Genomic DNA, 13679 nt, shown 5'->3' with positions numbered 1-13679 from the left:
TATAACCAGCGGTGCCTCAGGAGGTCCCTGAAGATCATCAAAGACACAAACCATCCCCACAACACCCTGTTCTCCCTATTACCCTCAGGGAGAAGATACAGGGTCCCAAAAGCACGCACAAATCGCTTGAGGGACAGTTTCTTCCCGCAGGCCACGAGACTCCTTAACACATACACAAATAGTGTAGTAGCTGTACTGTACCGCACTGTAGATGCTACCATTATGTATGTCTAATGTTTAATTGTATGTTTAATTAGGTATATGCTATTTGCACCTGTACGTCAAATACGTCAAATTTAAAATGTTTAAGTACGTCCAAAGTATGCACATGACATGTGCACCTATGTGCAGTGAATATACCACTGTCTCTGACTTGTCTTATCACTCTACTGCCTTATTGCTTGTTGTGCCTCTTGTTGTTTTTGCACTCATATGCCCTGTTATATTTGTACTATGTTGTAAACGGAGTTCACAGCACAAGAATTTCACACGTGATACTTGTACTACGGAGTGACAATAAAAATCTTGAATCTTGAAATAGTCATATATTCTGTTATTGTGTTACATATGGATGGAATTATAGTGAAAATACATTATTCTCCTTTTTGCTGGCGACCCCCTGGAACGCCCTCAAGGACCCCTGGGGGTCCCCGGACCCCACTTTGGGAACCACTGGCCTAGAGACCAAAACATTTTATTTTTTTATTTTTCTTTGGTACCAGGCTGAAAACATGTTTATTTCTGCTGTAATTTCGGTCATTTTAACATGGTAGTCTATGGGGATTGACTTGCTTTTGGAGCCAACCTCAAATGGCCATTCAAGGAACTCCAGTTTTTGACACTTGGCTTCATTTTTCAGCACCAGAGTTTGCCACTTGGAGTTATGCCTTCTTTTTCACACACGCACACGCACACGCACACACACACACACACACACACACACACACACACACACACACACACACGACTCAGGACTACTATGGTATGCTGCTTATCCAGGTCCATCCTAGCCTAGGTAAACCCAGCCCCCACGTGACCTGCTCTCTCAGTTCCCAGTCACCTAGTGACTGAGAACAGGTCTGAGAGCAGGTCACGTGGGGGATGGGTTTAACCAGGCTAGGTCCATCCTGTGTAGGAGACAATTCACACTGCTAACACAATTAAAATAAGCTAATAGATAAACATGTCCCCCGCAAGTGTGCACTGAACCTTTGTAGGGATTTTGTCGTGTGCCATCCTATTTTTGCCAAAGGAAAAATATCCCTATATATCTCTCTTATCAGTCATATTTTCACCAACAAAGTTACTACCAGCCATCTTGTCACTTCACCACACAACAAAAACCTGTGATGTACTTTGCACCATAGTTACTGTGTATAAAAGTGTTATAGTTATTTCATGAATGTGAATGTGAATCAGACCATTTTCCAGATGTCAAATGGACAGGCTGTCCCATGCAGATAAATTGGGCTGTTGATAACACAACAACAGATGTAGTCAGTTTTATCTATTGATTTGTTATGGGAACACAGATTCTGGCTGGAACTGCTGCTGGGTTCGGAACAGAAAAGCAGTCTTTGTGTTTCTGTTTGTGCAAGTTGCTGACAGAGACATGCAGTCTTTGATCTGAATGGTGAAAGCTATTGAGCAGAGTTCATTAGGGATGTCCAGTTAGAGATGAGCTGTCAGAGGCGTCTAACCCTGGACCCACTCTTGTCAAGTGCTAATTTTCTTTTGCTCCAATATTCACTTTTTACTCATAGGAGCATTGTTTCTGTTTTTGATCAAGTTTTTTTCTCCCCGATCTGGGGAGAGCCAACTAGCGCATGCTTCCTCCGATACATGTGCAGTCATCAGCCACTTCTTTTCAGCTGACAGCGAGGAGTTTCACTGGCAGGGCATAGCGCATGGGAGGATCACGTGGTTCCCCCAGTTCCCCTCCCCCGAACAAAGCGCCCTGACTGACTGACTGAGGAGGCACTAGTGCAGCGACCAGGACTCATACCCCACACTGGCTTCCCACCCGCAGACATGGCCAATTGTGTCTGTAGGAACATCTGACCAAGCAGGAAGTACCACTACTGGGATTTGAACCCGGTCCCCGCAGTGGTAGGCGGGTGCTTTTACCTCTACACCCAGACAGACGCCCCACAGGAGCATTTGTGAGATTGAAATGGTCACGTGGTTTAGAAGCAAATACAAATGGAAATTAAAATGAGTGTTTAATGGGGATGATCCAGGCTGTGCTGGATCTCTCTGTTTGGCCGCAGGACTTCAGAGATTGTATTTGAACAGACTGCTAGTCCATCTAACAAACTGTCTGACTGCCAGTTTGACTTACTCAATGCCAAGTCCTGTCTGGCTGTCATACTGTCTTACTGACTGACTGCCAAGAACTGTGCGACTGTCTTAATTGCTTGAATGGCTGACTGGGACTGTCGGTCTTTCTGCCTGACCTTTCAGTAGTGTTTAATCTCTTCGTCTAATTGGTCTGAATCTGTGTGCAGTCCTGACAGCCAATCAGCTGATTGACTGCAGGTACTAACAACTCAGCACTCTGTACGGTATCTTTGATTCAAGAGAGAGTAGACACTCTTCACAAATAAAGACAAATATGCATTTATTCCTTTGTCTTACTCATTCAACAGTATACAACTGACATTTTTCAGCATCTGTCCTTGTCAGAGATGAGTAGATCATCTCGTGTGTGTGTGTGTGTGTGTGTGTGTGTGTGTGTGTGTGTGTGTGTGTGTGTGTGTGTGTGTGTGTGTGTGTGTGTGTGTGTGTGTGTGTTTCAGGACGGTGTCAACGTTTCACGCACTGCTGGTTGGAATCTTTTGTCTCTACATCTTGTTATTTGATGACAACGTCAATGGAGACCCAGTCTGGTGAGAGCTCGTCTGTGAATCACCTCTTAATTTTAACCTTTATTTTCCACAAAGGCAGACTGGTGATGCCTGTTGTTGTTGTTGTTGTTTTTTGTTTTGTCAGAAAAGGCCCAACCGTCACACACTCACACATTATTGCCTGCTGTGTCAGCATTTAAGTACCTTAGCCAGCGTCATATTTCTGGAGGTGCTGTGAGTTAAATTTCACAGAAATGGCAAATCCAGTCCATGTTTGGTAGCGCTTTAAATATGAAAACTGAAAAACCTATACAAAGCGTAATGTTGAATGAACTATAATTTGATTTGAATTTGACCTTTGAGCCACAGGAATTGCTAGTTTAGGTAAAGCAGCTGCAGTAATTATCAAATGAATGTGAAGACTAGTCCTGTTCGGAACTCATTCACTCACTATTATCCATGTAGTGTTTATCATAATAGTGAACTGTATGGGGAACGATCAAACGAGTTTTGGACATTAATGTTTCCTGACTCTTCTTCTCCGATAGTAAACACGACCACATTGCATTGTGGTATATGTGAGAATTTTTTTTGGTGTTCACTACAAATTGCAGTGCATTATGGGTATTTTATAGTGGACTATATAGTGAATTAAATTAACAGTTGAGAATTCAGACACTAGTAAAAACAAAAAAGTGAACACTATACAGTTCACTATTTCTGAAATAGGAAACTGTTTTGAACGGGGCTTACCTACATGTATCCTCACAGAATACTGGAACCTGATTGGCTGACAACAACAGGTCCTCTATTAACTAGGTGCTCTATTAACAGGTCCTCTATTAACCTGAGTGGAGGCTGCTGCAAACTGGCCTGATTGTATTTTTCAGGATTTCAGTACTTGTTTAGGAAGGGAAGCCAATCAAGACCAAATACAATTCTGATGCATTTACTGGAGTTCATTTAAATAAATAAAATTATGCAGTAATTTTAAATGTCATCACGCAAACACAACCAAATTCTATGTGCTTTTATGTTAACAGGGGGGATCCCACACTGGTGAAGATCAATGTTGCCATCACAACAGGCTACCTCATATCTGGTGAGAGAAACCTAAAGTTTCCATATACTGTTGATTAGGTGAGACAAAAAGAAAATAAGTCATTCTCATGAGGTTTGATGGGAACAAGAAAACTGGAGGATGCAATTTAAAATGCAATTTGAACCTACCCAAGAGAACCAGTGAGTGTGACGTCCTCAGGTCACATTCTCTCTTGGTCAGATGAGCTGTCACACATGAGATGAGGCTGTTTGGATATTTTATATCAAACTCAGAAGACATAAGAATAAGATTTTTTTTGCAACAAAATGTCAGCTTCAAACTTCAGCTCTACATTGTAACTAACTGGATTCACTGTCACACCCATTGAATAGGAGTATGCTTCCAGTATGCAGTGTGGAAAAATACTTTAAACTATTTTAGAGTTGATTACAAAGATAGGCCTAGAAATCCATCACCATACTCTGTCTTATTTAAGAGAGAGGTGGTCTGTCTGTACCATGAAGTTTTATCATCAGTGTCTATTCATTTTATTGGGTGGTCAAAGTCATTTACATGTCTGAGAATATTTTGATTGCACAGTCCACCTTTTACATGTTCTTTCTCTTTCCCCTGTTGTTTTCCTTTCCTTCTTTCCTTTTTCCAGATCTGCTGCTAATATTTTACTATTGGAAGGCGATAGGCGACAAGTTTTTTGTAGTTCACCATCTGGCAGCGTTGTATGCTTACTACTATGTACTGGTGAGTTCCCTATTGACCAATAGCAGAACGTGCAGGCAAGATGGGAAAGAGACAACCAAGGGTGAACAGCTCTGTCCTGTGAAGCTGGGTGCTAAACTGGTTTATCAGCCAGCCACTGAGGTGTCCATCATCACTACCCCACTGTTGTATCTCAATGATGAAAGGCTCTTACATGGAGGTGTACTCTATATGCCCAGAGAGGGGTCATAATCATCTGTATCTGCTAACCTTATATGCCGATACCTTCAATTACACCGTCTGTTACACTGGGTATTTCCAGAGAGGAGAGGCCTGAGAAGGAAAGCTTCTAGATGTCTCTAAAATCCATACATTTATACATTACATTCATCATGTGGTTAGATTTTTATGCCTCCGCCGGCGATAGCCAGGCCGGAGGCATTATGGATTCGGGTTGTCCGTACGTCCGACCGATGTTCGTTAACGCGATATCTGAGGAACGCCTTGATGGAAGTTCATCAAATTTGCCTCAAACATCGACTTGGACTCAAGGATGGACTGATTAGATTTTGGTGGTCAAAGGTCAACTTTCAAGGTCACTGTGACCTCACGAACGCCATTCCCAAGTTCGTTAACGCGATAACTCAGGAACGGCTTCACGGAATGTCTTCAGATTTGGCTCAAACGTCGACTTGGACGCAAGGATGAACTGATTAGATTTTGGTGGTCAAAGGTCAAGTTCACTGTGACCTCTCAAACGCCATTTTAAAGCTCGTTAACGCAATATCTCAGGAATGCACTGATGGAATTTCTTCTAATTTGCCTCAAACGTCCGCTTGGACTCAAGGATGAACTGATTAGATTTTGGTGGTCAAAAGTCAAAGTTCAAGGTCACTGTGACCTCACGACCTCTCGTTTCATGCTCGTTAATGCGATATCTCAGGAACACCTTCATGAAATTTCTTCACATTTGGCTCAAACGTCAAAGTCTGGACACATGGACAGACATGCATGTCGACTGCTCACTTGCTGGCGAAGGCATATATCTGCGGTGCGGTCGTTCTAGTTTACCATGTTTTTTGAGAGATTTGTTGAAGTTGAAAAAACTGTCATTTGGATTGCTGGTGCATTATCTATAATGATTCAATCTCAACAGAGATAGTTTGATTTGGTTTGACATTTCATTCAGTTCTAACCGTCTTACCAAACAACACGTCTTATTTACGCCGACAGTGAGAATGACCCAAGTTAATGAGAGGTTGTCAGTATGTAGGTCAGTATCACCTTATATTACCACACTTTCCCCGTAAACATGATACCTCTTCCACACACGTTACTTTAAAAATGCCATCAAGAGCAGACACCTGGACATGGCAGAGGGCATGAACTGAACTTTCAGACTGAGTAGAGCAGTTTTACCTGGCTCTTAGGGTTGTTATTATCAGGTATCAAAGTTGTTGTGTGGGTTCGACTTACCCGGGCAAGTCATCGAACATGCCAGTACTCATTAGCTTATTGGTCACTGCCAGCATTGGTCAGTTGGCTGTCATCTCGATGTGGATAGATGCCCAGCATTAAGGGGCACTGCTGTTCACTCTTGGTTCCAAGCATCTGTAACCCTCTAGGTCGCCAGGTTCTGTTGCAGAATCATGGAAATGAATGACTATGGTATTTTTTGCATGGAATGCTCAATGATGGCAATGGCCGTTGCCCCTCCCCCTCCCCCCGCTTTCAACCTGCCCTTACAATTTCTGTGCTTTTTTGTTTGTTTTACTGACACCCCCCCCTCAGTGTTGTGTGAATCTGATGAGCTTCTCTGAGCTGAGCTGAATGCTGAGCTGTAACAACTGTGTGCATGCTTACATTTCTGAAAAGCTCTGGAGTTGTTATTGAGAGGGGTCCATCTTTCTTGTTATTATTGTGCATGCCAACAAGAACTTTTAACCTTTCTATTAATTACCTACCTGTCTATCTACCTTCCGCCTATCTGTTGTGCCAGAGCCTAGTTGTGCCTCCTCTCTCTCTTTACACTCTTTCCTGTGGCTCCTTGCTGCGTGTGGGCCCAGACGGAGCCATTCACATACTGTCATCCACACCATCGCAAGATGCTAAAGTTCATAACCAAAGAGACAGGCCCTCTGTCTACTGCCGTATTGAGTGTACCTCAAGACATAGAATGTCTCTTATTTGGCTCCTCCTCTGTAAGCATTTTATTTGAGTTAGGCCTACTTGTGGATGTGGATTAACTTTGTTCCCCTGCGATAAATGCTTAAGAATACATGTCTCTATTTTGTATGTACAAAAAGAATAAAGAGGCATACAGTGTGCTTTGCTTAACTCTCCATTTGAGCTCCAACATACTTCCTAAACTATTCTTGGATAAAAAATAAAAAATAAACACGCTCCACAGCTCTGGTATATCAAGAATTATATTTTATATGAAACATTGCCATTGGCAAATTAATCGTGGGTAAAAAGCAGTAAAGCACTGTGGATGTTTGTTCAGAACCGTGTGTTGTTTAATCGCTGTGGGGCAGTCCAGATTCACATCTCTCCCTGTCTTACCACTGCCTTCTCTCCTGTCACTGGCTGGATTTGCATAATTATTTTCCTCCAAATGTGGCACACATCATTTTTGCATCTTTTTGGTCTGTCTTCATTGCAGTGTTAACGGGGAAAATCACATTCCATGTGCTTTTTTATGCCTCCGCCAGTGATAGCCGTGGCCGGAGGGATTATGTACCGGTACGTACTGTACATCCGATGCTTGTTAACGCGATATCTCAGGAACGCTTTGGCGGAATTTCTTCACATTTGGCTCAAATGAACGGATTCGATTTTGGTGGTCGAAGTTCAAGGTCACTGTGACCTCACGAATGCCAGTTTCATGGTCGTTAACTCGATATCTCAGGAATGCCTTGATGGAATTTCTTAAAATTTGTCTCAAATGTCCACTTGGACTCAAGGATGAACTGATTAGATTTTGGTGGTCAAAGTTCAAGGTCACTGTGACCTCATGACTGCCCATTTCATGCTCGTTAAAGTGATATCTCAGGAATCCCTTGACGGAATTTCTTCCAATTTGGCTCAAACATCCACTTGGACTTAAGGATGAACTGATTAGATTTGGGTGGTCAAAGGTCAAAGTTCAAGGTCACTGTGACCTCATGACTGTCCATTTCATGCTCGTTAAAGCGATATCTCTGGAATACCTTGACGGAATGTCTTCCAATTTGGCTCAAAAATCCACTTGGACTCAAGGATGAACTGATTAGATTTGGGTGGTCATTTGGTCAAAGATCAAAGTTCAAGGTCACTGTGACCTCACAACCATCCGGTCCATGCTTGTTAACATATCATCTCAAGGACGCCTTCAGGCAATTTCTTCTAATTTGGCTCAAACATCCAGTTGGACTCAAGGATGAACTGATTAGATTTTGGTGGTCAAAGTTCAAGGTCACTGTGATCCATCAAGGAAGGGGGGGGTAGGTAAAATAGGCCATAGCTAAGGATAGGAAGGTCGTAGGGGAGTGGCTAGGGGGTGTGGGGATGGAAAGGGGCGGGGCTAGGGAAAAGGGGCCATAACTAGGGAAAGGAAGATCGTAGGGGAGTGGCTAGGGGGTGTGGAGATGGAAAGGGGCAGGGCTAGGGAAAAGGGGCCATAACTAGGGAAAGGAAGATCGTAGGGGAGTGGCTAGGGGGTGTGGAGATGAAAGGGGCGGGGCTAGGGAAAAGGGGCCATAACTAGGGAAAGGAAGATCGTAGGGGAGTGGCTAGGGGGTGTGGAGATGGAAAGGGGCAGGGCTAGGGAAAAGGGGCCATAACTAGGGAAAGGAAGATCGTAGGGGAGTGGCTAGGGGGTGTGGAGATGAAAGGGGCGGGGCTAGGGAAAAGGGGCCATAGCTAGGGAAAGGAAGATCGTAGAGAGTCTGGATTCGAGGAGTGGGTTGGGGGATGTGGGTGGTCAGATGACAGTGTAATGAGTAAGGGGACAGGGCTGTGGAAAAGGGGCCGTAGCTAGAGATAGGGGATGTGGGTGGTTTAGGGTTATGGGTAGGACCATTTTCCATGTTGAAAATGATTAGCCGTGTTGTTGAGGTACCCCCAAACATTGCCTAAAGTGCCATAAGGCTGAATGGCCACACCACTGTGCAGTGGGCTTCAAGGTATTTGTGCTTGTATGAGTCACTCTGGACAGATATGACTGTAGACTGCAACTTGACTTGTCGGCGGAGGCATACAACCGCAAGGCGGTTATTTCTAGTTTTCCTTCTGTTTACACAGTAATAGTAAGATCAATTCTGTGTCACATAATGGAATAAAAAATAACAATCCAGCCTTTCAACTGGAGAAACAAAGCAAGCTTCTGTCTCTAAAATGACTTTACTTAAATGATTTTAGTAAAATCATGAGATAAATGAGATGAAGTAGGCCATACTGTTACTGGACACTCATAACTGTTTCTTCAGACCAGGCCTGACATACGTGTGGGATCAAATAAATTAGTCAAATGCCATAGGGAAACTATCTGACTAGTTGCCCATTTGTAGTAAAAGCAACTACATTTTCCCAACTTTTTGAACGATGATTTAGTGCGACTTAAAGATGGCTTCTTTTTCTTTTCTTTTTTTGTACCCAGTTAATTTGTCGTATTTTGTCAAAGTCTTATTAGTTAATGTGTTGAGCGTGTTTATGTTGAAGTGTTCATGGTCGATTAGGCAACAACTTTTGAATCTCATGAGGATGTGGGAGCTGGGAAGATCTTTCTTAATAGGAGTCAGGCCTAGTTAAACTTAAAAAAATAAAGTTTTAATTTGTGAGCCTGTTGGCATGTTTAGCAGTATGTAGTAGTGTCTTGAGTAGAGTCTTCAAGTCATTTTATGAAAGATGAAATAGCATAATAAATGTGTATAGCTATTTCAAAGTGACAATCAAAATAGAGGTTAACCCAAGGGACTGCTGTGTGAATATTGGATGCATGCTCTACTCTCAGTGTTGTCAGTGTTGCTTCCTATTTGCTTCCAACTGGGGTGGCATCTTTATTTTCTTCTAATATCTCTGTCTGTCTGTCTCTGTGTCCTCCGCTATGACTTTAACATAAACAGATCCCTCTTCAAACCCTTCATGCAAAAGTTACCAAAATCAAGTTGGGTTGTGTCATCCCCGTTCATGCAAAAACTACCAAAAGGGTTGTGTGTCATTTAGAAAGCCAGAGCAGGTCTTGATCTAGATGGGGACTCCCTTCATTCCTGTCTTGTCTGCTGTTATTGCTGTTGCGCTGCACTGAGCAGATATGATGCCCAGTCACAGTATGGACTTACCAGTTCCTAGAGGTACTAGCATGCTCATGCTAGGTGAAAAGTTCATATATATCGTGGTATATAAAAAAAACCAACCCAGATGCACCCTGTCTGTATCACCTAGTAAGTATGTTTCACTGACCAGCTTTTGTTTCAGCCCTGAAGGTAAGTCCCTTTCTTCAGCATCTGTCCTTGTCAGAGATGAGTAGATCACCTCTGCTGTGTGTGTGTGTGTGTGTGTGTGTGTGTGTGTGTGTGTGTGTGTGTGTGTGTGTGTGTGTGTGTGTGTGTGTGTGTGTGTGTGTGTGTGTGTGTGTGTGTGTGTGTGTGAGAGACACAACACTCTCAGTTGATTCTGGCCAGGTCATCAAAGTGATCGTGGCTGTTTCCTGAAAGCTTCCTGGTGTTGACATCATCTTGATTCTGTCAAAGAAGGGATCTAAACTTTATTTTCACCACAGATGTCACCTCAATGAGGCCTGAAAAGCCCTATGAACACAATATTGAAAAGAAAACGGGAAAACATTTTGGTTTTTTTACCTCATCTTCAGATGGGGTCAATTTGACTTTGAAGATGATGTCATAGCTAAGAAACTGTGGAAACCAAGCCCTGGTCTGCTAAGCAATGACATGTATGGAAGTTGAACTGAACGCTTTCTAATCTGCATGGCTATATTGCTCCTTCAAGTAGTGGCTGGCTCTGGCTGGTTGTGTGTGTACCCAAGGCTGTGCTATGTTGCTTAGTATCTTTTGCTGGATGTCGGAGATGTATTGTCTTGGTGTATGTTCTTTCTGTGTTGTTTTGGGTGTTGATGAGATTGAGAATACACTTCACTTTTACTATATAAAAACTGATATGGGCATTGCCATTTTGACATTTGGAGTTTCTTTAGGGCCGCTGGTTAATTCATCAACCACAAAATTTGCCATCCATCACAAATTTTGTTCCAAGAAAGCCTCTTAAGTATGTGGCTATTTTTTAACCCACTTTTAAAATGTTGTGCATAGCATTTTAAATGGAAAGAATTGTAATCTGAATATCTACTGTTATATCTAGTTCACAAATTCTTTTTGTGCTCTTTTCATGAAGTCAGTTGAATTTCTTGATGTCAGTAAATGACATGCCAGTGGATCATTAGCAAATGAAATGAGAGGGTGCAGTCTAAATTTGGCCTGTGAAACTTGAATGAATAATTCTGTGCCCTGAAGGAGTAGCCTCTTTTGTTAGATCTGAAAGGAGCAGGCCTATATTCGGCGAGGACTTCATCTAATTTTAGACTTGATTTCCCCCCCACCCCAAAAGTCTCCTTCATCTTCTGAACTGCATGACAAAATATGAACCATCATAAGGTCATGTCCTCAGAAGCCCTGCGATTACGCGGGCAAATCTCCCACGACCTGTGATGATTTATGGGCTGGTGTGTGAAACTAACTCGTTCTTCCTGAGATACTGATCTGTATTTGTGTCCATGTTCCTCCTGAGATACTGATCTGTATTTGTGTCCATGTTCCTCCGCGGGTCAGATGAGGCTTCATGCTAGTCACACCCACTCCCGACCCAAGTGACTCTCTGTGTCTTGTTTTTGTCCCTTTCCTGTTTCGTTGTCTTCCTGTTCTCACCTTGTTCTTCCAGGGCCAAGGAATGTTGCCTTATTTTGCTAACTTCCGTCTGCTTGCCGAGTTTTCCACTCCATGTGTGAACCAGCGGTACGTACCTCCATACCATGACCCGGGCGGGCGTCCTAGTCAGGGTTTGGGTCAATTGATGTTTTGCTCACCCATGTTGTCTTCTTTTTTGTATGTTTCTTTTACACTCTGAATTCAAGTAGGTAATTTCCAGTTTAGAAAGCCAAATCTTATGAGCAAAGGTTTGATGATATGTTACATGTTTTGATTTGAGTCACTGTTACATCTATGGCCAAAAAGCATATGCAACCTTTTTGCATATTGTGTAATATGCAGTGTACGCCCCTTATTGTGAGGTTCCCTCAAGTGGTGCTTTGCAAAACAGACTATTGCAGCATTATGCTGAGTGGTTTCTGTGTTCATGAGAATCAATGAGATGTGACTCAAAGCCAGCTAAAGAGCAAATAGATGACGTGACTATTTGCCCTCATTCTGTGTCACAGGTGGATGAAAAGATTTGAGCAGACGAGTCAATCATGAGTCACTGTCACTATGTGTTTCAGCTGGTTCTACAAGATGAGTTGAGGTTTAAACCGGTTTATCTGAATTCAAGTTTGTAATTCTTATAAGTTCTTAATAGAATTCTTAAGAAAATAGCCATGTAGCCAAGGCTTCAAAGCAAATTGACAGTGACTTTTTGTCCCATTCGCTTATATTAGAAGATCTTTGTCACTGCAACGACTTGTCGATATACATTTATTGCCAGCTGCATCAAACAGCTGTGTCAATGCAACTCTGCCTAGTTTACCAAAAATGAATTTAATTTGCCATCACAAACAGAAACTACTGTATGTCCTGATGTGTGTCAGCTGGTTTCTTGTGAATTCATTCCAGGTCCATTCTTCCTTCTCTGCTCTGTTGTCTTGACTCTGCGTTGTGTTTCAGCTGGTTCTTTGAGGTACTGGGTTACCCCAAGTCCTCCCGACCCAACATGGCTAACGGCGTCGCCATGGCGGCCGTCTTTTTCGTGGTTCGCATCGGTGTCATGCCGGTCTACTACAGCCGCATGTACACCGTCTACGGCACCGAGGCCTTCTACCTGGTGCCCTGGGGTGGCCGTGTAGCCTGGATCAGCGCCAGCATCTGCTTGGATATCATGAACGTTATGTGGATGCACAAGATCGCCCGCGGCTGCTACAGGGTGCTGCGCTCTGCACGGCGAAGCAAAGCAGATGCACCCCAGGAGAACGGGAAGACGGATTAAGAGAGCCAGGGGACGTCAGTGGTGAAGAAACACCTCAACAGAGCCAAGGAGATGTCGCTCCCAGTGCAACAGTGGACCCCGGACCAGTCGACTCCACCCTTACCTGCCAGGCCGCTTCGGTGGCAGCCAAAATTGGGGGAAGTACTATGTTAAAGGACTGAGGATAATGAGGGATTTTCTTCTTCTTCTGAAAAGCAGGAGCAGTGCACTGAGATGCGACCTGATGGACCATTAACCCGGCCATCTCGAATCCATGAAATGGCCTCATAGCAATACTCTGTGTACGTGGCCAATTGTTTTTCTTCTCTTGAACAATGCACCACGAGTCGAAATAAGAGGTCAGTCTGGGACAATGGACTGTCATCCCAAACAGAAATGGTCAAAAAGGTTTACCGTTCTTTGTCATCCTTAACACACTTCCTGAGATAACTTTATGGACCTCTCGCTTTGATGAAGTTTTCTATTCGTATTCTTAATGCTGCCTGAATCCCTGACGAAACATGAGTTCAAGCTGATGACATAGCAAAGATTTGAAGGGGACCTCAAAGGTACTGGGTGATTCCTCAGTAGGCTGATGGTCAGTGCCATCAAATCCAAATGGCCTTTTGAGGGAGAAGGCTACTGCACCTCATTTTCCTCAGTGGATCATGAGCTCATTGCCAGGGAGTGGACTGAGACAGGATTGGATGACGTCAAGCACAGTCTCAGAGAGGAAGAAGCATGACTGAAATACATTGCTTCATCATCGCCCACCGACAGTCACTAAAGAGGGGCATCGTACGTGTCCCGGCCTCCGTGGCATTAAATGGTCAACTTGAATGAAGTAGAGCATTGGAAAATTGTATGTATAGTTTATTTTCCTTTCATCTTGCTGGGGTCCAGGC

General features: G+C 43.3%; 1 protein-coding gene across 1 annotated transcript in view; it reads left to right on the top strand.

Annotated features, from left to right (window-relative positions):
- Positions 1 to 13392, top strand: part of LOC310772419 (TLC domain-containing protein 4-B-like) — a 30798-nt gene extending 17406 nt beyond the window's left edge. Inside the window, exons 3-7 of the mRNA XM_083632223.1 lie at positions 2799 to 2888; positions 3890 to 3948; positions 4553 to 4647; positions 11539 to 11612; positions 12477 to 13392. Coding sequence (XP_083488349.1) covers positions 2799 to 2888; positions 3890 to 3948; positions 4553 to 4647; positions 11539 to 11612; positions 12477 to 12795 — 637 coding nt within the window. The 3' untranslated portion in view covers positions 12796 to 13392. The remainder of the gene's footprint in view (positions 1 to 2798; positions 2889 to 3889; positions 3949 to 4552; positions 4648 to 11538; positions 11613 to 12476) is intronic.
- The last annotated feature ends 287 nt before the right edge of the window (positions 13393 to 13679 follow it).

The sequence above is a fragment of the Poromitra crassiceps genome, assembly GCF_964638095.1.
Source record: "Poromitra crassiceps genome assembly, chromosome: 2".
In the NCBI taxonomy this organism is placed as follows: Eukaryota; Metazoa; Chordata; class Actinopteri; order Beryciformes; family Melamphaidae; genus Poromitra; species Poromitra crassiceps.
This window is presented reverse-complemented; position numbering and strand designations above follow the sequence as displayed.